The 27,822-nt window shown below is 36.8% G+C and overlaps 4 protein-coding genes and 1 long non-coding RNA gene across 6 annotated transcripts; 3 read left to right on the plus strand and 2 right to left on the minus strand.

Annotated features, from left to right (window-relative positions):
- The first annotated feature begins 2,296 nt into the window (after window positions 1–2,296).
- On the plus strand, window positions 2,297–8,479 carry LOC105963765 (homeobox-leucine zipper protein HDG1). Of its 2 annotated transcripts, none has more exons than XM_088814132.1 (10): window positions 2,297–2,332; window positions 2,963–3,327; window positions 3,417–3,661; window positions 3,801–3,918; window positions 4,005–4,667; window positions 4,762–4,863; window positions 4,992–5,192; window positions 6,476–6,653; window positions 6,750–7,117; window positions 7,689–8,479. In XM_088814132.1, exons 2-10 carry the CDS (start codon window positions 3,052–3,054, stop codon window positions 8,061–8,063), a joined length of 2,526 nt encoding a protein of 841 aa, XP_088670258.1. In that variant the 5' UTR covers window positions 2,297–2,332; window positions 2,963–3,051; the 3' UTR covers window positions 8,064–8,479. The 2 variants fall into 2 exon arrangements, with proteins under 2 accessions (XP_088670258.1, XP_088670261.1); XM_088814135.1 differs by having other exon boundaries at window positions 2,300–2,332; window positions 3,420–3,661.
- A 4,023-nt stretch (window positions 8,480–12,502) lies between these two features.
- SK32 (shaggy-like protein kinase 32) lies at window positions 12,503–16,587 on the plus strand. Its single transcript, XM_012988221.2, has 13 exons — window positions 12,503–13,265; window positions 13,762–13,992; window positions 14,078–14,170; window positions 14,255–14,314; window positions 14,411–14,683; window positions 14,780–14,854; window positions 14,978–15,034; window positions 15,138–15,278; window positions 15,410–15,460; window positions 15,552–15,647; window positions 15,729–15,812; window positions 15,911–16,013; window positions 16,114–16,587. Exons 1-13 carry the CDS (start codon window positions 13,206–13,208, stop codon window positions 16,173–16,175), a joined length of 1,386 nt encoding a protein of 461 aa, XP_012843675.2. The 5' UTR covers window positions 12,503–13,205; the 3' UTR covers window positions 16,176–16,587.
- LOC105963767 (Tetratricopeptide repeat (TPR)-like superfamily protein) lies at window positions 16,563–19,140 on the minus strand. Its single transcript, XM_012988220.2, has one exon. The coding sequence runs from the start codon at window positions 19,090–19,092 to the stop codon at window positions 16,702–16,704; it is 2,391 nt and encodes a 796-aa protein (XP_012843674.2). The 5' UTR covers window positions 19,093–19,140; the 3' UTR covers window positions 16,563–16,701.
- A 3,934-nt stretch (window positions 19,141–23,074) lies between these two features.
- LOC148772485 (uncharacterized) lies at window positions 23,075–23,953 on the minus strand. The gene is made up of 2 exons (XR_016029848.1): window positions 23,761–23,953; window positions 23,075–23,471 (listed from the first exon to the last, which is right to left on the minus strand). It is a non-coding gene; the product is annotated as an uncharacterized LOC148772485 (long non-coding RNA).
- Window positions 23,954–24,038: 85 nt separating this feature from the next.
- LOC105963769 (E3 ubiquitin-protein ligase At1g63170) lies at window positions 24,039–27,503 on the plus strand. Its single transcript, XM_012988222.2, has 5 exons — window positions 24,039–24,728; window positions 25,694–25,813; window positions 25,906–26,038; window positions 26,697–26,861; window positions 26,966–27,503. Exons 1-5 carry the CDS (start codon window positions 24,172–24,174, stop codon window positions 27,140–27,142), a joined length of 1,152 nt encoding a protein of 383 aa, XP_012843676.2. The 5' UTR covers window positions 24,039–24,171; the 3' UTR covers window positions 27,143–27,503.
- Window positions 27,504–27,822: the final 319 nt, after the last annotated feature.

Genomic DNA, 27,822 nt, shown 5'->3' on the forward strand with positions numbered 1-27,822 from the left:
TAACTCGGTGAGAACTTGCTGAATTATGTGAGTTTGAAGTAGCAGAAACAATTCTATATGAGATGAAGTACAACTTAACCTAAACCAGATAACATCAATCTTTTGTTGAAAAAAAAACTTGATTTGGGGGGCCCTGACCCCCTCAGTTTTCTATCAATTTAGATATAATAAATAATTTTGGGCCACCTTTTTTCATCCACCACAATATCCTGACCCCTTCTTGATCCCATGCATATACGATATGCAGTAGGATCTCGATAAATTAATAATCTCGCTGAAATAACAGTTTTGTTCAGTCCCCACTCGGTAAAAGTGTACTAAATTATTAGTCCGATAATTTAATATTTCACTAAATTAATATAATTTTGTTAGTCTCAATTCTATTAATTTAAAGAGGTTTGACTGTATATACCTGGTCAATAGACATGTCCATGCATTGCAACCAACCAGCTCATGGGTCCGAACCACCCGACCCAACCCGACCTTCAAATGTACGATTACCGGCTATTTGGGTTCTTAGAAGCGCTCTCTTTCCGGTTCTCCGGAAAAATATTTTCGATTTATATGTTATATTACTCCGTATTTAATTTGATTTGATTATTATTTATTGGATCACTTTAAAGAATGTCACATTTGTGAACTACTCGGATCAAAGTTAGTGAAGATATGCATTTAACCACAAAAAGGTATTGGTTTCTCAATTTGTTTAAAGCCTTTCTACCACATTATAATTAATTTTCATTATTTTTATCGTATTAAATGGTTATTAATTTAATAAATTAAAAGCTGTACAAAATAGGATCGAAGATAAAGTTCAGGTTTTCAATGCCCTTTAAACAGTTTCATGAATGGCATTCATTTGAGAAAAATAAGGTGGTGAGATTATTACAAGATTTTGTATGTATATAAGTTAGAGTTAATTTCCTTATTATTATTTATTTAAAACAAGAATTAATTTTTTTATTTAAATAAATATGTTCCTTGAGCATAGACATCTAAACTTTAATTCAATAAAAAAAAGATGGATATAAATTAGAAATTGTTTTATTTATTTATTTAGTGGATGGGTTAATTTAGTAATTTTAGTGTTAGGCGGAGTTAACATTTAATTATATACACCTAACTACAATAGCCCATAATGAGTTGGGCAAGATGCTAAACCTAATAAACCCATCTCAACCAACTAGGCCCGGCCCTATATATAGATTTTTATAAAATATGTTTATTCTATTCTTGTTTAATTTGTCAATATACAATTATCAATTAATAAATAAATAAATAAATAAATAAATAAATAAGGGTAAATTACAACCCCAAGGTAAAGTCAAATTACGAGAACTTTATTTTTTTGGTAATTACAATTATACCTTTCAACTATGAATAGTCTTACATGTTCACTCTTACGGTGTCAAACTTAACATAATCTTATAAATTATGTGGAATATTCTCCAATTTGTACCCGTTTTATCTCGTTCCAACTCCACATCTTGAAATAAAATGATCATAATATGTGTCTATTGGCTTGTAAATATCAGAATTTGTGGTGCATCTAGAACTGCATTTTTGCATAAAACGAGTACAAACTATAGATTATTATATGTAATCTAGAAGATTTCGTTAAATTTGACGCCGTAAGGGTTGACGTGTAAGGGTGGACGCGTAAGATGAGTCATAGGTGAAGAGTGGTTGTAATTACCAAAAAATGAGGAGCTTTTGTAATTTGACATCAACTTAGGGAGGTGGCCGTAATTTAAAAGAAAAAGGAAATAATTTGTACTAGGTAATATTTATTTTATTAATTATAACTGTCACTTACCAAATAAAATGAGAAATAAAAGCAAATAATTAAACAAAGCAGACATCATTACATCATAAGATATTGTTCTAATTAATATATGTATCATCATAATCTCCATGTAATCACCACACCCTTAATCGTTATACATGGAAACAAAACCAGTTGTATGTATATATATCTGTGTGTGTGTTCTGATATGAATATCAGTGAAAGAAAAATTAAACAGTAAAAAAAACATTTACTGTTTTTACTATTTAATATTTATTATAAAAAAAGAGGAAAGTCAATATTTAATTTCACTGCAGTCATAGTTGGAAAGTTTCAAAAGACGGAGAAAAAGTTGATTTATTTGTGTGTGTGTGTGTCTGTGTGACTAGTGAAAGGGTCAGGTCAACCCTTACCCGGACCCTTTTTCTCTCTCTCTACTTTTCTTTTTTCTATATATTTTATATCATTTATTTATATATATATATGTGTGTGTGTGTGTGTATATGTGGGATTACAAGTTACAAGACTCCACACATAGTATTGCGGGTATTATCTTCCATTCTTTTGTTTTCTTCTTACACACATACATACATACAACTGTACTACTCTCTCTCTCTCTCTCTCTACTTTCTCTCTCCACTTTCTGAGCTAGAAATTACAAAACCCTTTTTTTCTCTCTCCAATTCTGGTTTTGTAGTTTTGTTGGGCATGATGAGAAATAGCTTTTTGGAAGTCAATCATGCAGATATATTCAGATAACACAAACCCAATTACTAATATAAATTCCAACTAGGTTTTTTCTCTCTCCTCAATTTTCTTCATCACACCCCCCATTTTAATTTTCTCCAATCTTCTTCTTCATCTTCAGTTTTTTGTTTTAGAGAGAGAGAGAGAGTTTGGTGTAGAGAGAGAGAAGGATAGAGAACGAAGAGCAAAAACTCTCGGAGAAGGGTTTTTTTCTATATAGCCTTCTTTCTCTTTCTTTCTCTCACTAAAAACATTTTATTTTAGAGAGAGAGAGAGGCAGTTGCAGACATTTGGATTTGAGCCTTGTGTCTCTTCTTCCTCTCTATTGTGTTTTTCTTCTTTGTACATTTGTAACGTTTTTTTTTTCTTTTTCGAAGCAACTTTCTGCTGTCTGATTTACTACCATATATGTGTATGTATTTTGTCCAGTTCATGATCTAGCAGATTTGTTGCTGGATTCAGTCTTTCAGCTGGTTGTGGAAGGGAAAAAAAATCTGAAAGAGGGGCGGCGTTATTTCATGAATTTTGGAGATTTTCTTGACAGCAATTCTTGCGGCGGCGGCGGCGGTGGTGGTGGTGGTGGTTCAAGAATTGTTGCCGATATAACTTATACCAATAATAATAATAATAATAGTAACAACAACGCATCCATTGTTACTACTATACCTGCTGGAAGCAACAACATTATTATGCCCACTGGTGCAATTTCTCATCCCCGCCTCCTCCCTCACTCCTCTCTCTCCACCACCACCACCAAGCCCATGTTTCTCTCTCCTGGCCTCTCTCTTGCCCTTGTACGTCTCTCTCTCTCTCTCTCTCTCTCTCTCTCTCTCTCTCTCTCTGCATAAATGGGATATTTTAATTTGTGATTTTATCTGGGCAGCAGCAAACGAATATGGAGGGGCAAGGAGAGATAGGAAGAATGGTGGAGAAGAGTGAAATTATGAGTAATAATAATAATAACAATGTGGGTGGAAGAAGAAGCAGAGAAGAAGAACACGACAGCAGATCTGGCAGCGACAACTTTGACGGCGGCGCCTCCGCCGACGAACTCGACGCTTCCGACAAACCTCCCCGGAAAAAAAGATACCACCGTCACACTCCTCTCCAAATCCAAGAACTCGAATCGTACTTCTCCCTCCCTCCCATTCCATTTCCCTCTCAAAGATTGCTTTTTTATTGTTCTCCCATTTAATTTCCCTCTCAAAGATTGTTTTTTTTTTTTATTATTGTTTGATTTTAATTTTGATTTATCTTAATTAATTAGTCTGTTCAAAGAGTGTCCGCATCCAGACGAAAAGCAAAGGTTGGAGCTTAGCAGAAGACTCTCCTTGGAAACCAGACAAGTTAAATTCTGGTTCCAGAACAGAAGAACACAGATGAAGGTAATTAATTTAAATGAAATATAATTGTTTTGATTAATTAATTAGTTAATTAGTTAGAATAGAATTTTAATTGATTAAATTGCCAGACACAACTCGAGCGGCACGAGAATTCGATACTCCGGCAAGACAACGACAAGCTCCGAGCCGAAAACATGTCCATAAGGGAAGCAATGAGGAACCCCATGTGCACTAACTGCGGCGGGCCCGCCCTAATCGGCGAAATCTCCCTCGAGGAGCAACACTTGCGAATCGAAAACGCCCGCCTCAAGGACGAACTCGAACGGGTTTGTTCTCTCGCGGGCAAGTTCATGGGTCGGCCCGTTTCCTCAATGGGTCATACGATGCCCAATTCGAGCTTGGAGCTCGGAGTCGGGGGTATAAACGTAATTTCCTCCGATTTCGGAATTTCGAGCCCTATCCCTATGCTACCTCCCCATAAATCAATTACAATGAGTAATGTAGCAACGAACAATAATAATAATAACGAGAGATCGTTCGAGAGGTCAATGTATTTGGAGCTAGCTTTGGCTGCGATGGATGAATTAGTGAAATTGGCGCAAACCGACGAGCCACTTTGGATTAGGGGTTTCGAAGGCGGGAAGGAGATACTTAACCATGAGGAGTTTTCGAGAACTTGTGCTCCTTGCATTATCGGAATGAAGCCCAATGGATTCGTCACCGAGGCTTCTAGAGAAACGGGCATGGTTATTATCAACGGTTTGGCCCTAGTCGAGACGCTAATGGACTCGGTGAGTTGACTCGTAAAAAAAATAAAATCACGATTTCTTGAAATTGACGATATATATTCTAACGATTTTCGCGTGTCGAATTTTGTTTTAATAGAACAAATGGGCAGAAATGTTTCCTTGTATAGTTGCAAGAACATCAACTACAGAAGTGATATCAAGTGGTATGGGAGGTACAAGAAATGGTGCACTTCACTTGGTAAATTAATTCTCTACATGCATCCTTTATTTCTAATTATATATTATTATTATTATAATTATTATTATTTAATTTTTTTCTAATTTAAATTTAATTTTTATTATGGTTTATTAATTATTAATAATTAGATGAATGCTGCACTACAAGTTCTATCGCCATTAGTTCCGGTTCGAGAGCTCAATTTTCTCCGGTTCTGCAAACAACACGCCGAAGGCGTGTGGGCCGTAGTCGACTTGTCGATCGAAAGTTTGGGGGGCCCGCCTTTTCCAACCTGCCGGAGGCTCCCTTCCGGCTGTGTTGTTCAAGATATGCCTAATGGCTATTCCAAGGTATTTATTATTTATTCATTTATTTTATATATAATAATTATTATTTTTATTACTTCATTATTTTGTTGGATTGTTAGTTATTACAACACAGCTCCCATACTTGTTTTATTTCTTCACATTTATTGAGTGTGTCAATAGTTGGTATATCCTTCACCCTCTTTGTTTTAAATAAGTTTGTTGAACACATTTATTTATTTGAGGTCACACACACACACACACACACACACACAGTAATCACTCACAAAATCACTACATTCTTGAAAATATATATATTAGTGACTAGCTACAATTTTTTTTAATTCAAGAATCAAGAAATTAATTTTATGGGATTTTGGTCTTGACCTAATTAGTAAGAACCTTCCTAATTAATTTTTAAATAGTGGAGACAAGATGCTTCTCGTTCCACAAAAAAAGAACCATATTTTAACAATGTGGGATTGCTTAACACAAGTTTAGTTGTACTAATTAATTAGTTAATTAGTGTAGGTAATCGAGGTTTTTAACTTTTACTTAGACAGCCTAAAAAAAATAAAAAAATAATTGGGGGAATGGAAGCCTCTATTGCTCCTACTTTTGCTCTCTTGGGACACATTAATTTGGTGTAATGATATTTAGAGTAAGCAAACTTCAAACATTGGTACAATATATATATTATATATATATTATATATATATTTTGTCTCGATCAAGACAAAACCATTGGAGAGTGGGGCTTAATATAATTGTTTTTATATAATAATTCATATTGGTTATTACTTGGTTCCAGCCTCATCATGTGGTTGTTTTTTTCTTAAATTAGCTTAAACCCTTTTCTCACTAGAGACACTTGTATGTATACATGTATATATATGTGTGTGTATGTGTGTGTGTGTTTGAAGTCCACCTCGTGCCTACAAATCTTGCAAAAAAAATTGAGTTGTCTGTATTTTCAAGACTGGGGCTTGTGTTTTGATGTCTCCTCTCTCATTATTGTACTTAACCCACTATACCCATCTTTGAAAATAAGTGTGTGGGGTAACATTTCTATGACATATTTGTTCTATTCTATATTTAGGATTTTTTATTAAACCGTAAATTACGGTCAAATCCCTAAGGTAAGACCAAATTACGAAAAAACTCATTATTTTTTGTATTGTCTTTCACGTTCACTCTTACGGTGTCAAATTTATCTATTGAAGTAGGGAGTTTTACGTAAGACAACACATAGTTGAAGGTGATTATAATTACCCAAACAATAGGGGTATTTTTGTAATTTAATCTTACCTCAGGAAGCCGTAATTGTAGGTTACTTGGGTGGAACATATTGAATACGATGAGAGTGTGATCCACCAGCTCTACCGGCCGTTAATCAGCTCCGGCATGGGCTTCGGGGCCCACCGGTGGGTCGCCACCCTCCAACGCCAGTGCGAATGTCTTGCCATTCTTATGTCTTCCACCTCCCCGGCGACAGATCATCACACCGGTAAAAAAAAAAATTACGGAAAACCCGACATCCGCTATTTTTCTTCCGACACGTTTCGAAAACTAAAACTAATTTTAATTCATTCACAATTTGCAGCGATAACCGCCGGCGGGCGGAGGAGCATGTTGAAGTTGGCTCAGAGAATGACGAACAACTTCTGCGCGGGGGTGTGCGCCTCCTCCGTGCACAAATGGAACAAACTGAGAACGGAGAATGTGGACGACGACGTTCAGGTGATGACGCGGAAGAGCGTCGACGACCCAGGGGAGCCGCCGGGGATTGTGCTGAGCGCCGCCACCTCCGTGTGGCTGCCGGTGACCCCACAGAGGGTTTTCGATTTCCTCCGCGACGAGCGTTTGAGGAGCGAGTGGGACATACTCTCCAACGGCGGCCCTATGCAGGAAATGGCTCATATCGCCAAAGGCCAAGATCACGGCAACTGCGTTTCCCTCCTACGCGCCGGCGTAAGTCCCCTTCTCTGTATTATTAAAAATATATTAAATATTTAGACTTTGCAAAAAAAAAAAATTAAAGGTCCAAAATTACGAATGTGCCGATGAAAACCTCTATAAATTAATACAGTTGTGGCCGTCAAAATTCTATTAATTTAACGAAATATTATATTATCGAACTAATGATTTAGTAAGTTTTTACTGAGTCTGGACCGCAAAAAACTATTATTTAATTGAGATTATTAATTTATCATGTAGTAATTTATTGAGGTTAAATTTAATTAGCTAGGACAAATTTGGAATTGGAAGTATCTGCAAGGACAAAACTTTTGAAGATCCAATGGTGTGTAATATTTAATTGTTTTTATTGAATATTATATAGTTAAATATTTCAAAGTCAACAGAACTTTTTCATGAAACGTCATTCTTCGATGGGGTTGACTCACTGACCGACTCAGTAAAACCCTAAAAGGTGTAACAGCACTGACGTGACATAACACCGTATGATTTTTTTAATTTTTAATTTATTAACCGTAACGGCTGCATAGTTTCATCGGGGGTAATTCCGTAATTTCAACTGCAGGCCGTGAACTCGAGCCAGAGCAGCATGCTTATACTCCAGGAGACGTGCATCGACGCGGCGGGGGCGCTTGTGGTGTACGCGCCCGTCGACATCCCTGCCATGCACCTTGTGATGAACGGCGGAGATTCCGCTTACGTGGCGCTGCTTCCGTCGGGATTCTCGATCATGCCAGATGGGACGGGCGGGGGTGGGCCCGTTTCCGGAGACGGGTCGGGTCACGGCGGAAATGGCGGGTCGCTACTGACGGTGGGGTTTCAGATCTTGGTGAACAGCCTCCCTACGGCGAAGCTCACCGTAGAGTCCGTGGAGACGGTCAACAATCTCATCTCGTGCACCGTTCAGAAGATCAGGGCCGCTCTCCATTGCGACAACTGATTGGGGGGCCCGCAATTTTTTTATTTCAATTTTCGTATTTATTTTGGGAGTATTATAAATTATAATGAATAGGGGTGTGTAGGTGTAATTTGAATTAAATTTAGGGGTTTGTTTGGGGGGTGGGAGGGTTGAAAATGTACGTCTGTTTGAGGTAAAATAATGACTCAGCAATTTAGGGGGTGAGTCAAGAACGAACCACGCGCAGAGAATAACCATGATCGGAGCTGAGTGGCGCCGCCGCCACAGTTCGACAAGGAGAATGCAAGTGTGGTGGTTCGGGTATTGACTCAGTATTACCCTTGAGTTGGCCGGAAAACAGTTTTTTTTTTTTTTTCTTCTTCTTTTTTATGTGTGTGAAATGGATTTTTCGTTTTTTGGTCGATTTAGTTCGCCTAAAGTGCAATTTTATTTCTTGATAGTCTTGTTCAATAAGCTATGGTTTTTTCATCGATCTTAGTATTCAATAAGTAATTAATCAAATCTCATTTTATTCAAATTAACTTTGTGGATGCGACCATACCAGTACTAATAATGTATCGGATCCCATAAGAACTCTAAAGTTAAGCAATTATGAAGTAATTAATTCATAGTTATAAATATGGACTTGGTTAAAGTACGCTCTTATACGTTAAACCATAAACCACACAAAAGGTTTAAATCGCTCTCGATTTCATTCGAATTGTTTTTTTTTTTTTTTTTTGATTGTTTGAATGAAAGAAGTAATAAAACTTAAAATAGGACAAAAGGGAGTGAGAAAAATTGAACCTTTTTCAATAAATTCCTATAATTTGTTCATACAATGGGATCTGTATTTTATTTCAATTACTTTCAATTTGACATATCAAATTAATAGTACAACTGTCTTTTCATCACAAGATGCATGGTAATGTAGGAGGAGGGACCATTAAATTAATGTATCCAGCTTTTGCCACACCTCCAGTGTGTGTGAACTGTGAGACTTCTATATATATATATATGAGCTAATTGCAAATACCACCCCTGTGTTATCTCGAATTGGCAAATACCCCCCTATAAAAAAAAAACTCACCAACACCCCCTTGTGTTAACAAAGTCATGGCATCGACACCCCTGGAGGCAAATCGTGTCACTCACTCGCGGGTTGTGCGATTTTTAATGGTATTTTTAGGGTGAAATGTCATAAATACCCCTTTATAAAATAAAAAATAATTTTGTTGGTTAAATTATAAATAACGTAAATTTATTGGACCAAATTGTAATTTCCAGAATTGCAAAATAAAATAATAATGTAAAAAATATTATAAGAAAAAAAAAAAAAAAAAAAAAAAAAAAAAGACAGAAGAACGGTCTTCTTCCCCATTCCCCACCCCCAAACCCCAACAAGAGAAAGAGAAGAAGGTCGGCACCACCACACCTCTTCTTCTACAATCTCCAAATCAAACCCGAATCCGTACAACCCGAGGCTAACCCAGTCCCAATTACAGCAATGGCCTATCTAACATGTCCAAGTAATTTCTCTCGACGACGGCGGCGACATTGATAACGGTCAAACCTGCTAGGTCCAAAAATTGCGTCTCTTTGTTCTTTTCTCTTCTCTTGCTCTTCCTTATCGCCACCACCGCCGTCAAAATAGGAGATTGGGGAAGGTTTGAGGCCCGCCTAAAGTTTATTGGTAGAAACTAAATTTTCAATAAACTAAAATTTATTAGTGGGCGGCGGATCTAGAGAAGATGGTGTGGTGGTGAAGGAGAGGTGAGATGGTGGTGAGCAGCGGCGGAGCAGAAGCGGCGGCCGGGTGGAGAAATGGTGGAGCCAGGTGGAGAAATGGTGGATGAGTGCTGTGAGTTGGGACTTTGGCTGGGATGGTGGGGAAGAAGGCTAATTTTTTATTTTTTCTTTTCTTTTCTTTATCTAATAAAATAAAATAAAATAGAAAACATATAAAAAAATTAATGTTACAGTATATATATTATTCTGGTTAAATGTATATTTTTTTTAAATATTTACAAAATAAAAAAATATATATATAATATCTATAAAATTATAATATGTATTATTAATTGGTGAAAAATCCACTAGGACATTTTTGTCATTTTACCTTCAGTCAAAGCCTAAAATCACAAAGGGTGCAGTGTGCTTCGAAAATGTTAACATAAGGGGGTGTTGGTGAGTTTTTTTATCGCAGGGGGTTATCTGCCAATTAGAGATAACACAGGGGTAGTATTTGCAATAAGCTCATATATATATATATATATATATATATATATATATATATATATATATATATATATATATATATATATATATATATATATATATATATATATATATATATATATATATATATATATATATGTGTGTGTGTATATATATATGAATAAATTGGTGTATTTTCACATCTCATAGTATGAATATATGTTGAGTGAATAAGACGTGGAATGGGCCCAAAATTATTTGAGATTTTATATCATGCTTTTGAGATATGTCGATCGATACGATTCGATCACCGAATAAATTGATTAATTGGTCCACCTTAAATAACTAGAAGATGTTAAATATTTTATTTGTCTTACAATATGTGATTAATTAGTACCACGTTACAATATGTGATTAATTGGTTCAAGTAAAAAATCATCGGTGAATGGATCACTAATGAGTAATGAGTGAAAGTTTGTCGAGTACGACGAGTTTGACCCATAGCTGACGGAGCAAAGAGGCAAGAATACAACCGGAGTGGTTGAGAAGAGCAGAAGAGTGTTTCAGGAGAAGTCAATGGTCATGATGTAAAACCTTGATCGAATGGATGAAATCAGTCTGTCTTGCAAATCTTTCCACATAAGTGATTTATTACATTAAATACAACTGGACTCTCTTCCTGATCGTGAATACTAAAGATAAAATGGGCTCTAGATCGATAGATTCGTTTGGGCCGGATCACAACAAACATACACGTGAATGAACATATATATATATATATATATATATATATATATATATATATATATATATATATATATATATATATATATATATATATAGTGATTAATTGACCAAACATGTGAGGAAAAAATCCCATAAATTAAAATTGCGAGCCATTGTTGAATCCTTCTAATTATTTATTTGACTTATTAGTTACATAGTTTCTCAATTTACGTGTTGTGCCAAATTGATAATAGTCAAAAAGTTGCATGCATGGTCCTCAAATAATTAGAGGATCTGGTCTTCCTTTCTCATGCATGAAAGTTACTAAACGTAAAAAAAGTCTCAATGTGTTGAATTTTTCGTCATAGAAAAATCCCTACTTTTCATAATCAAGTGGAATTATTCAAAAATAATTCCAAGACTCGAGGTTGACTTCTTAGCTATATGCCAAACAGTGTAAAAAGGTCATATTTGGAGGATTTGGAACGATAAGGTTCGTTGAAATGCTACACTCGATAAAATATATCAGGTGATTTTTAACTGCTGGTGTGGTGAAATAACGTCCTACTGAGTACACATACACATGGGTGTGTGTGTGTATGTAAGTATGTGCAGATCAACGGTCAATAATCACCCGATATATTTCATCGCATGTAGCATCAAATAAACCGAACGGATTAATTGAATAGGGACATCAAGTAGCCAAATTATTGGAATTTTTTTTAATTTTCTTAAACTTGAATTGTGAAAAACCAAATATAATTTTATTCATTTATATCTTTACTATGCGTTGGTCCTGAATGAAAGAGAAAAGGGAAAAAAGAATAAAATAAGTCCATTATAATTTTGTGAATTGGGTAGTGCTAGTTTCAGGCTTTAGTTTAATCAATATAATTGGGCCGTCTAAAATAAAACGAGTTACATGACTCGGACCCAACACTTTTAAACTTCAAAAAAAAAAAAAAATTGTTTTGGGCTAAGGCATAAAAAATATTATTAACATCGTCATTATATGCTACATCTGATTGGCTGATTATTTATACTGGGTGGATGTCAATCGTAAAATTATACATAATTACATACACTTATGTGTATGAGTATTTAGTGGGATGTTATTTAATAATATCTACTTATCCTAGTCTTTAAACCATCAACTCTAAAATTTGAGAATGAATATGATTTGTTTATCTAAAATTTATATTTAAAGTTTGAGAAAAAAAAACATTAAGTAACTAAAAACTAAACTTCATAAGCTTAGATGAATAGATAAAAAAAACATGGGATTGAATTTAAGTTTGAAACCACTAATTGTAGTGTTTTTATGACTATTATATAGCTATATTTTATCCATACATTATACTATATTTTAGAGTAGTGAGACTATATAATTGCTCAATTAAAATCTCTAAGTAATTATTTCAAACATTGTAGGATTTGTAGATAGGAATTGTGACTATCAAGAAATCCTTGGTCAAACCCAACTCCATGAAAATTTCCCCTTTTCATCATAATACACCAAACAAAGCCTTCCAATATTTGAAAAAACAAAGAATTAAATAATCATTACACAAATAAAGAAAATAAAAAAATGAATTCATTAATTTATATTTTATTTATTTAGGATGAATTGAATTCAAAATTTCAAAAGTCTGAATTTAACACCAATAAAGGTAACGCCCGGTCAAAATTAAATTAGCCAAACGGCACCGCCCCCCGAATATTCCGCTTCTCTCTCACCTAATAAATCCCCCCTCCCACTGAAACGCAACCCCTTTTCCGTCATTTCACCCTCATCACCTCTGCCTCTGTGCACCGTTACCGTTAGATCTCCATGAAAAAAAATCGACGGCTCCAAAGAAAAGTCTGACCGCAAGTAGGAAAACCAAAGAAAAAGAAATGTGGTCGGAATGAATAATGATTAGGATTTGAAGCTTTTGACTGCCAAAGAAAAAAAAGAAAAAGAAAAAGAAAAAAAAGAGAAGAGTTTGTCAATTTCTGTTTGAAAAGAGAGGATTTTTTTCTGTCTTTTCTCTTAATTTTATTTTTAATTATCGTTTGATTTCTTCATTACATTTGCCTCTTTCTCTTTCTCTCTCTCTTGTTTCTGTTTCAAACGCAGGGCAGACACCAGAGAGAGAGAGAGGAAGGATAATTTTGATTTTTCTCAATTCAATTTTATTTTTTTGCCGTTGAGGTTTTGATTTTATCCATTGTTGTTGGATTGGCAAAGTCGATTGTAAAATGAATATGATGCGCCGCCTCAAGAGCATTGCTTCCGGCCGCTCTTCCGTCTCAGATCCTGTAATTCTCTCTCTCTCTCTCTCTCTCTCTCTCTCTCCATTATTAATTATTGTTATTATATTTTTTAGGTTAGCTATAATGAGATGAAGAACAAAAAAAAAATGGAGCTAGGTTTGATCTTTCTTAGATAGTTTTATTCATGGAAATTTGAGAAATAAATGCCCAATTAAATTTAATTATAACCCTGAGAAATTTGAGAAAATGACCATAAATTACAAAAAGATCCTCTCAATCTGCAGTTTCATTTTTATCTTCACCTTTTTAATACTTTCTTAAATTGGGGAATTGGGAGATTGAGGATTTTTTTTTTCTCGAATATGTTAATGGAATTTCGTTGAAATGCAGTCCTTTAAGCATGCAATGCTCCTTCGAAAAACGTTAAAAAAAAACCCGATAATCGGAAACAATTGAAATGAGTCATAATTGATCGATTTTCGGGTATTGGACTGTTACTTACGTTTAGCGCTGTTCTGAAGATTGATGTATTTTATTACAGGGCGGGGATTCTGACATGAAAAGGGTGAAAGTGGAGCAAGAAATCGATCATATGGTTGTCTGTGAAGCGGACAACGCCGGAGAAATATATACGAGACAAACGGAACCACATTTCGAATCCAACTCCACGGGAGCTATTGCGAGCACATCGGACGTTCAAGAACTTCCCAAAGAAATGCATGAAATGAAAATACGAGAGGATAAAACTGACGACAGTGATGAAAACGGAAAGGTTTGTTTTGTTTTTTTGATTCTTCGTACTAAGATCAGATATTCCAAGTAATTTATTTTCGATTATTTAATTTCTTTTTTTACAGGAAATGGAGCCGACTGTTGTTAGTGGCAGCGGCACCGAAACCGGACAGATAATCGTCACTTCAATTGGTGGCAGAAACGGACAACCTAAACAGGTTCTTGAATTTTGTGGCTTATGTTTTAATCGGATTTTTATTTATTTTTTTATTTTTTTAAACTTATTTGTTTTATTACATCAGACAATGTCTTATATGGCTGAGCGTGTGGTCGGGACGGGGTCGTTTGGAGTTGTATATCAGGTACTAAGAAAGTGATAAATTACGAATTTGTCCTGTCTTGGACGAATATTTGTTCAACTTTGTTTTTAATTTTTTTTCGATTTTTTTTTTCGGCAGGCAAAATGTCTAGAAACGGGGGAATCTGTTGCAATAAAGAAGGTTCTACAAGACAGAAGATATAAGAACAGAGAATTACAGATAATGCAGTTACTTAACCACCCTAACGTTGTTCAGCTAAAACATTACTTCTACTCAACTACCGAAAAAAACGAGGTTTACCTTAATCTTGTTCTCGAGTACGTGTCCGAAACTGTTTATCGAGCTTCGAGACATTACAGCAGAGTGAATCAGTGCATGCCAGTTTTGTACGTACAGCTTTATACGTATCAGGTACTAATAATATTTTTGCCGCAATATTTTATTTTTTTTATTTTTTATGCATTTCTTTGGTTATAATCCCGATGAAATTTCTTTATTTATTTACAGATCTGCCGGGCGTTAAATTATATGCATCGTGTTATTGGTGTATGCCACCGTGACATTAAACCTCAGAATCTGCTGGTATGTTTGTCTTTATATTGTCTTAAAAAGTTGCCAAAAAAAAAAAAAGAGAAAAAAATCATTCTTTGTTAATCTATACATCATTATTACTTTCTCTCTCTAAAAAGACGACTCGTGCCACAGGTTAATCCACACACACATCAGCTTAAGCTTTGTGATTTAGGGAGCGCAAAGATGTTGGTGAGTTTTTCTTATTTATTTATTTATTTGTTTAATTTTTTTTTAAATTAAAATTGGTGTATGTCAATTATTGATTTATTATTTTTATTTTGTTTTGGTTTAGGTACCTGGGGAACCGAATATCTCGTATATATGCTCACGTTATTACAGAGCACCAGAACTGATATTTGGAGCAACAGAGTACACAACTGCAATCGATATGTGGTCAGCTGGTTGTGTTATGGCCGAGCTGCTTTTAGGACGGGTAGGTACATTCATCTCGGTTACATATTTGTGCGTGTAATACGAAATTCCATTTTTTTTATTACACCTATGTCTTTATTCTATTACATTCATCTAGGTTTCATAATACTGACATATTATGCAAACATGCAGCCTTTATTTCCGGGCGAAAGTAGTGTCGATCAGCTAGTCGAAATAATTAAGGTGTGTTTTATAACAATAACTCTCGGGTTTTTTCTTCTTCTCTATATAGTCTCTAATTGATCATTTTATTTTATTTTAATTGCTTATTTAGGTTTTGGGGACGCCAACTAGAGAGGAAATCAAGTGCATGAATCCAAATTATAGTGAATTTAAGTTTCCGCAGATTAAAGCCCACCCGTGGCACAAGGTTCGTTGAGAAATCAAGAAATACTAATAATAAAAAAAAAAACGATGAGAGAGAAGATCTAAGTGAAGTTTTACTTTCCAGGTATTTCACAAGAGAATGCCACCAGAAGCAGTGGATCTCGTTTCGAGGCTTCTCCAATATTCACCTACTTTAAGATTCACCGCAGTAAGTCTTTGTTTTCGTATTTTGATGTTTTCTTGATTTTGAACTGTCCGAATTTCTCAGCTAATTTTCCTTTTTTTTTTTATAAATTATTTTTTCAGTTGGAGGCATGTGCACACCCATTTTTCGATGACTTGAGAGAACCGAATGCATGCTTGCCAAACGGTCGACAATTGCCTCCTCTTTTCAACTTCGCAGCCGAAGGTAAAATAAAAAAAAAAAAATATTGCGTCAAAGTTATTATAATCTTTTGTCTCGATAGTTCTTCGTTTAAGAAGTCAACTGTTTATTATTCTTCTTCCAGAATTGGCTGGTGCACCTTCCGAACTGCTTAAACGGCTCATTCCGGAACATTCCAAGAAGTGAATCTTCTAGAAGGTTGTGGCGGCTCTTGATTAAGATACCGAGGGAATTGTGATTCCAATGGCAAATTGTAGCTTCAACTAAATTGTTGTTGTATATGATGCCTCTGCAGATAGATATAGATTTTAGATATATATCATCTCTCTCTATATATATATATGTAATTCCAGTTTGCAAGTGTCCATAGGGCCAAATGGAAGCTTACAAACTGGAACAAGTTAGATATATAACTCTAGGTACTTATTTTTTGTATGTTTCTTTTGTTCACCGTGGAAATCGAGTTTTCTTATAAAGGTTACTTCTTGTAATTTTTCCTATCGTGTCGGATCTTTGTTTGTTGATGAATTTCGTTACATCAATTAACGAACATACATTCATGGGTAAGAGAGATTCGTACATAAATTACGATTTCATTTGTTGTAAGAGCTACAACATTTTATTTTTCCTATGATGCCTTTGCTTAAATCATTTCGTACTTCCGAAAAAAAATCTGAAAATTCCGAATAAAAATCCGAAATTCACCTACTGGCTACCAATAATCCAAGCAAGAACAAACCCCATCTATAAAATGATGAAAACAATTCGAATCCCTCAAAACAATACGCCTCCCGTAAACCGCCGACACAAACTTCATCGCAGTATGACAATCGCCACAAACACGAATATTCTTATAAACCCTAATCGGCCGCCCCAAAGGCAAACAAATCAACCCGAAAGCCACAGCCAACTTCTCACTGTGATAAGAAAGCCCATCCACCTTACCCTCTTCATTAATATCATGCAGAGCAAAACTCACATCCGGAACGTACCCCACTTCTTTAATCCTCGTAATAATTTCCTCGATTTTCAAGAAAATTTCGTTCGTACTAGGATGTCCCCTATCCTCAGACATGAACACATGCACTCTGCCATTCACCTCCATCCAGCTACACCCCGGTTCTTTTCTCACACCCTTCGATTTCATTTTTCGTCTCACATGGGCAGCTTCTTTCCATTTCCCAACTGCAGAATACGTATTCGATAGCGTTACGTATGAAACGGAATCTTGTGGATCCAATTCAATCAATGCTGTAGATGCTCGTTTTGCCAGCTCAACATTCCCGTGGAGTCTACACGCAGCAAGAAGTGATTTCCACACAGTTGCATCGGGGACCACAGGCATTTTACCTAGCAAATCCTCTGCTTCTTGAAATTTACCCGATCGGCCTAATAGATCGATCATGCATGCATAATGATCTGGGCCAGGGGTAATTCCGTAATTTGTTGACATGGACTCGAAGAAGGACTGGCCTTGCTCGGTGAGTCCTGCATGGCTGCAAGCGAATAGCAATCCGATGAAAGTTACGTAGTCTGGTTTTACTCCGGAAGCTATCATTTGGTCGTATAATTGAAGGGAATTTACGCCTTTGCCATTTTGGGCATATCCGATAATTAAAGCTGTCCAAGAAATCACGTTTCGTACTTTCATAAAGTTGAATACTCTATCTGCGTATTCTAAGTAACCACAATGTGCGTATAACGAGAGGAGAGAGTTATCAACAGATAAAGACGAATCATGTCCGGACTTAATGGCAATTGCGTGAATTTGTTGTCCTAAATCTAGACAAGCCAGCTCAGCGCAAGAACTCAAAACACTGGAGGCAACTACGTGATCCGGGTGGGTACCGTTTACCCTCATTTCACAAAACAGCTTAAGAGCTTCTTCGTGGGACCCGTTATGAGCATAGCCAGTGATGAGAGAGGTCCACGAGATTAAATCCTTCTCCACTAAGAAATCGAACAGTCTATACGCGCAGTCTAAGTTGTTCTGCTTCGCGTACATATCAATAAGAGCGTTGCTCACAAGTGTATAGCTTCCGAATCCGGATTTAATGACCAACGAGTGGAGACTATAACCGTTTTTGGCATCATTTTTCGAAGCTAGTGCGTTTAAGACAGAGGGGTATGTAAATTCATCGAGTTTCATATCTTTCGAGTGCATTTCTCGAAATAGAGATAATGCTTTGTCGGCGAAACCTTGTCTCACACAACCAACAATCATTGCGTTCCAAGAAATGACATCATTGACCTCCATTGACTCAATTACTCTCCAAGCACTACTCAAATCACCGCACTTTGTGTACATATCGACCAATGAACTTTGAACGAAAACGTTAGCACTAAAACCACCATTAACAATACAACCATGCACTTGCGCTCCGAATCCGAGATTTGAAAGAGCCGTACAAGCGGACAATACACCTGGAAAAGTGTACTGATTAGCCTCACTCCCGTTTTCTCTCATTCCCTTAAAGCACTGAATTGCTCTCACAAAATCGCCGTTTAAGGAATACCCGTTAATCATTGCAGTCCAAGTGACATGGTTTTTCCCATCGGATATTTTATCGAAGAGATGTTCAGCTTCAATAATGTGCGAACATTTTGCATACACGTCGATAAGACCTGTGACCACAAAAACATCTGTGTCGAAATGAGTCTTTACAGCGAAGCCGTGAATTTGTTCGGCTCTTGAGAGAAGACCCTTTATCGAACACAGCCTGAGTACGCTTCCTAATGTGAACTGACTAGGTCTGTAACCCTCGTCCTGCATTTCGTAAAATAATCGGAAGCTTTCGATTTCGCAGCCAATCTTGCAGTACCCGGAAACAAGGGACGACCAAGTGATTGCGGTTCTCTTGGGAGTTTTGTCAAACAGTTGCCGAGCTTCTGCGGGTTTTCCTGCATTTGCGTACGCAGCTATTATCGTGTTCCATGTAAACTCATCCCGTTCAGGCATTTCGTCGAACAGTTTCCGTGCTTCATCAATTTGACCCAGTTTTGAGAGATGGCTCAAATGTTGATTTGCGTCGATCAGTAGAGCATTTCTGGTGGTGTTAGTCCTCAAGCTCGTATATGCACGGTGGGATACAAATTTGTACATAACCAACTTTCTTGCTTTTGCAGCCTTCCTCTGTTAATATATTTTCTAGATACCTGATACAAATTGAATAATTGAATTGGAATAAAATGCGGAAAAACTATGTTCCCAAAATACAAATTTAGTCCTTCATATTTCAATAATTTAACATTTTTTGTCCTTTCTGTTAATTTTCTGTTAGTATTAACGGAATCGAGTATGTTTCCATCACTCTCTTAATTAACGGACTAGCTGAAAATTGACGAAAAATAACCAAAAATGTCAAATTATTAAAACATGAGAGACTGAATGTGTTTTTTTGAACATGGAGAGGTCAATTATGGAATTGATGTAAACTTAAGGGACGAAAACTGTAATTTTTCCGAATAAAATGTATTTGAAATGAATACACTTATACGATTTAAATAAAAATATTGGGAAAAATACAGTTTACATCCCTCAAGTTTGCAAATAATTTCACATTTGGTCCTCATGTTCACAAAAACCTCATTTGGTCCCTTATGTTTCAATAATTTGACATTTTTGATCATTTTCGTCAATTTGTTGTTAATCCATCAGTTACGGTAGTCACGGTCAATTCCGTTAGTTTTAACGGAATATTGACCGAATGGACTAAAAGTATTAAATATTTGAAACATAAGGAACCAAATGTATATTTTTGTGAATATGGGAGCAAAATGTGAAATTTAAGCACACTTGAGGGATGAAAACTGTATTTTTCCCTAAAATGTTTATATAAATTATTATAATTTACTTTTTTATAAACTAAATAATAATACTGAAATGCTATTCATAGAACAACTTTTACCGGCTTGCAGTGCGACTTTATTTCATTTGTAACTTTTCTTAAGAAAATTCAAAATTCTCTCAAACCCTATCCAAGGTTCTTCGAGTTCTTGCGGATTAAACGAGCAATTCAACAACGATTAAGGTAAAATTCGAACTCGAAATCATTGACCCAATGTTTCTATAGTAGTATTTTAACAAATTTCGTCGAAAATCTATACGTTTTGAGTATTTTGATTGTGTTCGAAAGTTTTCGGAAATAAACTTTCATTTCGTGTAGAAACGCACGAAATGTAGGGGTTAATTTCGTGAGTTTATACACGAAATTCACGTATTTGTTAGTTTTTCTTACGTTTCGTGTACAATTACACGAAATGAAAGCTTACATTTCGTGAGATTTCTCACGAAATGTAAGCTTTCATTTCGTGTAATTGTACACGAAACGTAAGTACTTTGTCTGTTTCACTGTCATTTCGTGGACAAACACACGAAACCAGTGCTTGTATTTCGTGTGTTCTTACACGAAATAGAGGCACTAATTTCGTGTGTTTGTCCACGAAATGACAGTGAAACAGCACAGTTCATATTTTTTTTTTCAAGATTTATTTTATTTATTATTATTATTTAGACTGATGTTAATAGTGTTTTATTTAACAGATGGCAGGCAAAGGGAAATCAAGTGCAATTATGCGAGCAGTTTGTGAAGAGGCTGAACATCAAGAGCGCGAGCGCGAGCGCATGACTATGTCTACACGACGTAGGCGAGAGGCTGAGAGGGCTGGTGCAGCCAGATCATCAGTTCCACATCCCGATGTTGGGTCTTCTCGTGCTATGGAGGAGGAGGAATATGTGGCCCCCGTTCACGAGACTGAGGTTGTAGCTCGTGGAGGTCGTAGAGGTCGTGGAGGCCGAGGACGGGGCCGTGGAGGTCAACCTTATACTCGAGTGAATCCGGATGTGCTAGATGGTCCATTTCCCGGTGGCCCGCGGGATCCGTCTTTGATACCGAGTTTCAAGTCGCACGTAGCGGCATCTATTTGGAGGGGAGAAGTAAGTTAATTACTTGTTTTAATTCTAATATTATAATTTTTGTATCTTCTATTAAAATATTTTTATAGTTGATTAATTAATATGTTTTCTAAATAAATGATTGCAGGAACGTCCGGTTGGACGAGTGGAGTCCCGTATCAACTCCCTGAACCAATTCAACTACGAGAAGATAGCAGATGCCCTAGAAGACGTAGATGTATCCGTAGACAAGCATTTTCTGCGGATGACCGGTTTGTATCCCCTAGCCCGATGTTATTTACAGGGCCTAGATATTCCGCTGTTGTTTGCATTCGTGGAGCGGTGGCAGCCGGAGACGAACAGCTTCCATATGCCGTGGGGTGAGATGACTATCACTCTTCACGATGTCCAGATGATTCTAGGTGCCAATGTGGAGGGACGGGTGGTCGCGCCTAGGTACGACGATGCAGCCGAGCGGACAAACTGCGTGTATTTGCTGTCCGAGGCCTTAAACCTCGAGTTTGAGGAGATTGACGAGTCGTGGAAGCATGGGGGCCCCACATGGAGGATGTTACAGGGACAGTTGTTGATGCCCGACACGCCCATGAGACGCCGAGTTCAGATATACCTGGTGTTTCTCCTCGGGTCGATTTTATTCCCCGACAAGACATGTGATCGGGTGAAACCGTGGTATATGCACGTGCTCGAGGATTCAGTGCTTGATCAGGTCGGCACGTATTCGTGGGGTTCGGCCTGTTTGGCCAATCTATACAGAGAGTTGGGTATATGCAGCCGAGCACAATCGAGGGGCTTGGCGGGTTGCACCACCCTTCTTCAGGTAAATTTTAATATATTTGGAACTTATTTTGTTCATTTTAATATATTTTAATAAATTTTAATATCTTTAAATAAAATATTTGCAGTGCTGGATATACGAGTATTTCCCGAGATTCCAGCCGCCGGATGAGAGCGAGCGCTACCGCGAGTTTCAGCCTCGATGCAAGAGGTGGAACGCGCCACCAAAAGCGGGCACGCTCGAGCATATTCGAGGTTTACTCGACAATATGACAGCGGATGATGTAAGTCTTTTATATTTATGTATTTATATTTTTTGAAATATGAATTTTTCGATATGAATTTTTTGATTTAAATATGTCTTGTAGTTTGTTTAAATATGAATTTTTTGATTTATGTATTTATATTGTTTTCTGTTTAGGTCGAGTGGCTACCGTATGGTCGGGATATACACGAGAGTATCCCTCGTACGTTGTATCATGGCACGATCCAGTACATGTGGGTCGTAGAGCCGTATATGCCTGATCGTTGCGTCCGACAGTTTGGATGGGTTCAGGATATACCACGCGGCTTGATTCCGTCGATGGAGCCATGTTCACGCGGTCCCAAAGGAGGTACATCGTACAAAGTCAACTACCCATTTCCGGGTGGGATGTGGGACATGGTCCAGGCTCATTCCATTCATGCCCGCGCATACAAGACGGCACGACAACGGGGGGAAGTCGACGAGCACTACATGGAGTGGTACACCGAGCGGACTCATCCGAAGATCAACAACCCCGACGTAGGCCCGGCTCCAGTGCATCGAGAGAATGTGAGGCCACCAGATCAGCCGGCTTATTACCAGGTAGTACGTGCCCTGTACCCGATCACCAGGAGCACTGGACAGGACTGGATGCAGCAGTTTGCCGATCTACGTGCCGATCTTGGAGATATTTTGGAGCCCGCCGCCCGATATCTTGGCATCGACCGTGACAACGACAACGACGACGACGATGACGACGACGATCATGAGGTGCAGCCGCCGAGGAGAGCGATGCGGTAGTTTATCGGTTACTTTTGCTAGTTATATATTTTTATGAACTATTTAATTTTAAAGTTTATTTTTATTATTATTAGGACTATGCATTTTTATTATTGTTAGGAACTATTTAATTTAATAATTTATTTTTATTTTTAATTAGGAACTAATTGTTTTACTAATTTTTATTTTGTTTATTATTATTACGAACTATTTAATTTACTAGTTTGTTGTTTTGTATTTTAATTCACTAGTTTTATTATTTGAATTTAGAAACTACGTACAACTGAAGCAATTAAAGTACATATTTAAACAACCTTACAAACAATCTTACAAATTTAATACATTCCAAAAACATAGATTAAACATATAAAATGCAAAACACAACGCTACAAATTTAAATATTCCAAAACATAAGTTTGAATGCAAAATTAAAACAAATATAAATTTAAACATAAGTTACCATTACTCAAATACCCGGCAGATGGTTATGATTACCATTACTCACACTCAATCGCCATAATCCATCCTCCGTTGATTTTTTGCCAATTAACCTGAACGGACAAGAACGTTTCTTCAATAGTCCGTGTCGTCCAGATTGATATCTTTCACACGTTAAAACATGATATTTTTCTGATTTACGATGATTAATCAGTCGATGATTATGACTAATTGCTGTGTCTTTTGCCCACATAATTAACGCTTCTCTACTATCACACACAATACCACGTTCAAAGAAGTGACTATGATCGTGAGATTGTTCTCTTAGTTCCTGCATAAATATTTAAAATTAAAAGACAATATTTAAGGGATTTCGTAGACAATCACACGAAATGGAAGCTTGCATTTCGTGTAAACACACACGAAATAATAGCTTCCATTTCGTAGGTGTTACTACGAAATTTAAGCTTCCATTTCGTGTGACTGTATACGAAACACACAACTAACGATTTTAAGACATATTTCGTATAGTATTACACGAAATGAAAGCATATATTTCGTGTGTTATGATACGAAATCTCTAAAAACGTTGGAAACGAACAAAAAACGTGTATTTTCACCTCAAAATCGAAGCCGTTGCCATCCATGTCGATAATACTTGTGCTCTAACTGATATTGGTCGAAAAAATACTAAAATTGATAAATTTTAAGAATAAAAGGTTGAGAGTGTTTGAGAGGATATTTGGATAAGATTTGGAAAAGAAAAAAAAAATGAATTATTTTGCACTGCGAGTGGTAAAAATCGCACTGATAATAGCAAGCCCCATAATAATATTAATATTATTTCGAAAACATTAAATATTATTTTAAATCTGATCCAAATTTCTCTCTCACACACACACAGTCGCGCATGGTCAAATATCGACCGTTCGATCTTTCCTTACTCTCCAAGACGGAGAGAAACAATAAATACAAAATTCCAAATCATTTCTTCACAAAAATCAAAAATTAATCTCCTCCGCCACAATACGATGCCGTCAAACAGCGACACGCCGTCGCCCACGGCCGCCGTCGACTCCACGCCGTTACTCAGCGACCAGATCTTACGCTCCAGTCCCCAATTTCTCCGACGGACGCCTAGCCTCCGCGGCGCCGCTCGCTTCCTCCGGCGGGCCAGCAGCCGCGGCCGTGCGATGCGCGACCCTTCCGTCCGCGTCCGCGAAACTGCCGCCGAGCAAATTGAAGAACGGCAGAGCGATTGGGCTTATTCCAAGCCGATAGTGATCCTGGACCTCGTTTGGAACCTCGCCTTTATCGCCGTCTCGATTTCTGTGATGATCATGAGCCGCCTAGAAAAGCCCTCGATGCCGCTGAGGTTGTGGATTGTTGGATATGCCGTGCAGTGCGTTCTTCATATGGCGTGTGTTTGCGTTGAGTATAGGAAACGATATTCGCAGCGGAATTCAGAAGGGAGTGAAAGGGGGCAGCCTAGGTATAGCCGGAATTACTCTAATTCAAGCTCCGGAAGTGATGGAATGGAGTCTGGAAATTATGATTCCGAGCGCCCGCAGAGTGATGATGAAACTAGGTATTTATAATTTTATTTTTTTTGGCGGATTATTTTTTGTTCCTGAAATTATATTGAATATCATGTTTAGTTTGGCATTATGTTGCTTTGTAGAATGATTGTGCATATAATTTTACTTCTGTTGCTTATATAAGTATCTTAGCATGAAGCTAATAAATTAACACGAAATGGCACTTTGAAAGGGTTTGTAAATGACTGAAAGTTGAACCACGTAACTTAATCAAGAATCAATGGAGCGTTAATCATTTGCTTGAATGCAGTACTTAGTAATGTGAAACCGATGAAAGTGGATTTTCTTGTATTTTATTTTCATTTGAAACAAGTATTGCCTCCGTTTATTACGAAAAATAGAAACATTATTTTTATGTTTTTTTCCCGACACTTCAATCCTTACTCCAACCTGAAAGAACAAGTTCAGATTTGAGGTCTTACATTAGTCATTGTGAACTCATCAATGATCAAGGTTTGTGGAAATGTAAATGAGTTTATGTGTCTATCAGTTTGATTTATTGATGCGGTAGAATCATTTATGTAAGATCTGCAAATTGTATGATTTGGTGTAATGTGACCGTTAACATATTTAAGATTGGCATTGTGAAGCTGTGGAATGTGAATATATGTTGATAAATGTCATTGAGTCTGCTTGCAATGCTAGGAATATCATATGTAGTTGGTACCCAGGAGTCTCCCCTCCTGATTAAACGAAGAACAACTTCTATATTTCTAGAGTCTGGTCGCTTCCACTCAGTATAAAAAAATGTGAGATGTTATTCAGAGTGTTATTAAGATGCTCGATTGGTAGTTTTTGTGAGCCTTATTCTGGAAAAGCTCTATTATTCTGGAAAAGACTCTCTGTTGTCGCTAAGTAGTAAGAAACATGCATACAGTAGGAAATGACATTATGTATTTATTGTTCAGATGCAAAGAAAATTGTAATGATGATATTTTTCTATTAATTTTTGCAGCGTTACTAAGCATCTGGAGTCTGCGAATACCATGTTCTCATTCATTTGGTGGATAATCGGGTTCTATTGGGTATCTGCTGGTGGCCAATATTTGACTAGCGAAGCACCTCAGCTTTATTGGTTTGTCCAAATGATGTCTATCGATGCTGCTAAAGTTGTGATGCACTTTTTGTTTCTATTTACTAATGGTCAATTATGAATATCCTTTGCAGGCTTTGTATTACATTTTTGGCATTCGATGTGTTCTTCGTTGTCATTTGTGTTGCTGTGGCATGTGTCATTGGAATCGCTGTTTGCTGCTGTCTACCATGTATTATTGCAATCTTATATGCAGTTGCGGATCAGGTAATTTATGTCATTAATATTAGGTTCATACGATGAATATCTGGTGCTTGCAAATTGTTCTATTAAAGTATTGACCTTAGTGTAACGAAAAATCCTCTGAAAGAAAAAGGGGATTGCAGAAAAGATCCTAAAGGTTCAGCATGCCATTGGCAGTTCACTTAAGTTCTATCTTCCATAATTCACACCCCTGGTTTTCTTGCTTATTTGAACTTTTACCTTCGAACCTTGCTTCATTGTTAAGTGAATATATTGAATAAACAATTAAGTGGTGAAAATTTACCTGATAAACGACCGTAGAACTCAATAAAACTTGGGTTCTATTTTTGATTGAGAAATTTAGATTCAAGAATTTTCATCCGTAATAATAAATTTAGTGAGCTTGTTTGGATGAATTTCAAAGGCCAACTGTGGTGGATATGAACTTCACTTCATCTTAGTTGTTTGAAATACTCCCCCCATATTCTCTCTCCAAATGCAAAGGCAATCTTAAGTTCATGAAGTTGCTCTATGGTTCCTTTATTTTTATTGCTGAGATGTTTCAATATTATGATTTGTATAGCTTTAACCAACAAAGAGGAACAAAAGAGAACTTTGTGCTATCTTTATCTGATGTTTGAGTACCTTTTATTTTTATTTACTGATTGAAATTATGTTACAGGAAGGAGCTACTAAGGAAGATATAGACAGACTACCGAGATACAAATTCCGGAAAATTGGCGACTTTGAAAAGCAAAGTGGTGAAATTCAAGAATCGTTTGGGGGAATAATCACTGAATGCGACACTGATTCACCCACAGAGCATGTTCTTCCTCTCGAAGATGCTGTATGTCCATTTATACTCTAAATGCATACAATAATTTACAACTTTTTATTGGTCACGGATCTTTAAATCGACATGTAAATAACTCTTTTCTTTTTTTATTGAAGGAATGTTGCATTTGCCTTTGTGCCTATGAAGATGGAGCCGAACTTCGAGAACTACCCTGCCGCCACCATTTTCACTTGCCCTGCATAGACAAGTGGTTGCACATAAATGCCACCTGTCCGCTTTGCAAGTTCAATATACTGAAAAATGGCAACCAAAACGATAGCGAAGAAGTATAACTGAGAAAAAAACGCAACTAACAATCAGACGAGTGCCTATTGTAGAGCTTCTTTGTCCTGCGTTGAGGTACAATGTGACAGCTGGCTCGTTCGTGTCCCTATTTGCAGCCCTTTGTCATTTTCCATGTGTTGATTGTATTAGTATGTTTTTACTTTGGTTATTCTAGAAACCCTCTTGTTTTTGTGCCACGTTAAAATTGAAAAAAAAAATTGGAGTTCGAACTTTGAAACCCGATTTAAAAACATTGCAAATTTCGTTAGTGTTAGGGTGTGTATATGTAATACTATCTTGTGTTGTGATATATTGTGCAGGTGCTGCTAATGAAAGTACGGTCCGGTGCTATATTTTTTGTGACATTAATATCCGGTTTTTTAAGCTTTTGTAGTTACAAAATCTTGATTTCTAGTCGGAGAAAAAAATCGTTGCCGTGTACCTAGAAACAGTAGTCGTAAAAGAACAAAAAATCATCAATATATAAAAGAAATATAGCTCAGTACCACAGCACATAAATCTTCTTATGAATGAATTCATCAGAAGTTTACGATGGAGCGACCATCGAGCGAATATGGATTTCATCATAGCTATATATGTAAAAGCCTCAGCTTGTACTCGAACCCAGGACTGGGAATTGAAGTACACAAGTGCCTACCACTTGAACCAGCGAGGGTTATATGCTTTT

The sequence above is a fragment of the Erythranthe guttata genome, chromosome 2, assembly GCF_056151865.1.
Source record: "Erythranthe guttata isolate IM_541 chromosome 2, IM_541, whole genome shotgun sequence".
Lineage (NCBI taxonomy): Eukaryota > Viridiplantae > Streptophyta > Magnoliopsida > Lamiales > Phrymaceae > Erythranthe > Erythranthe guttata.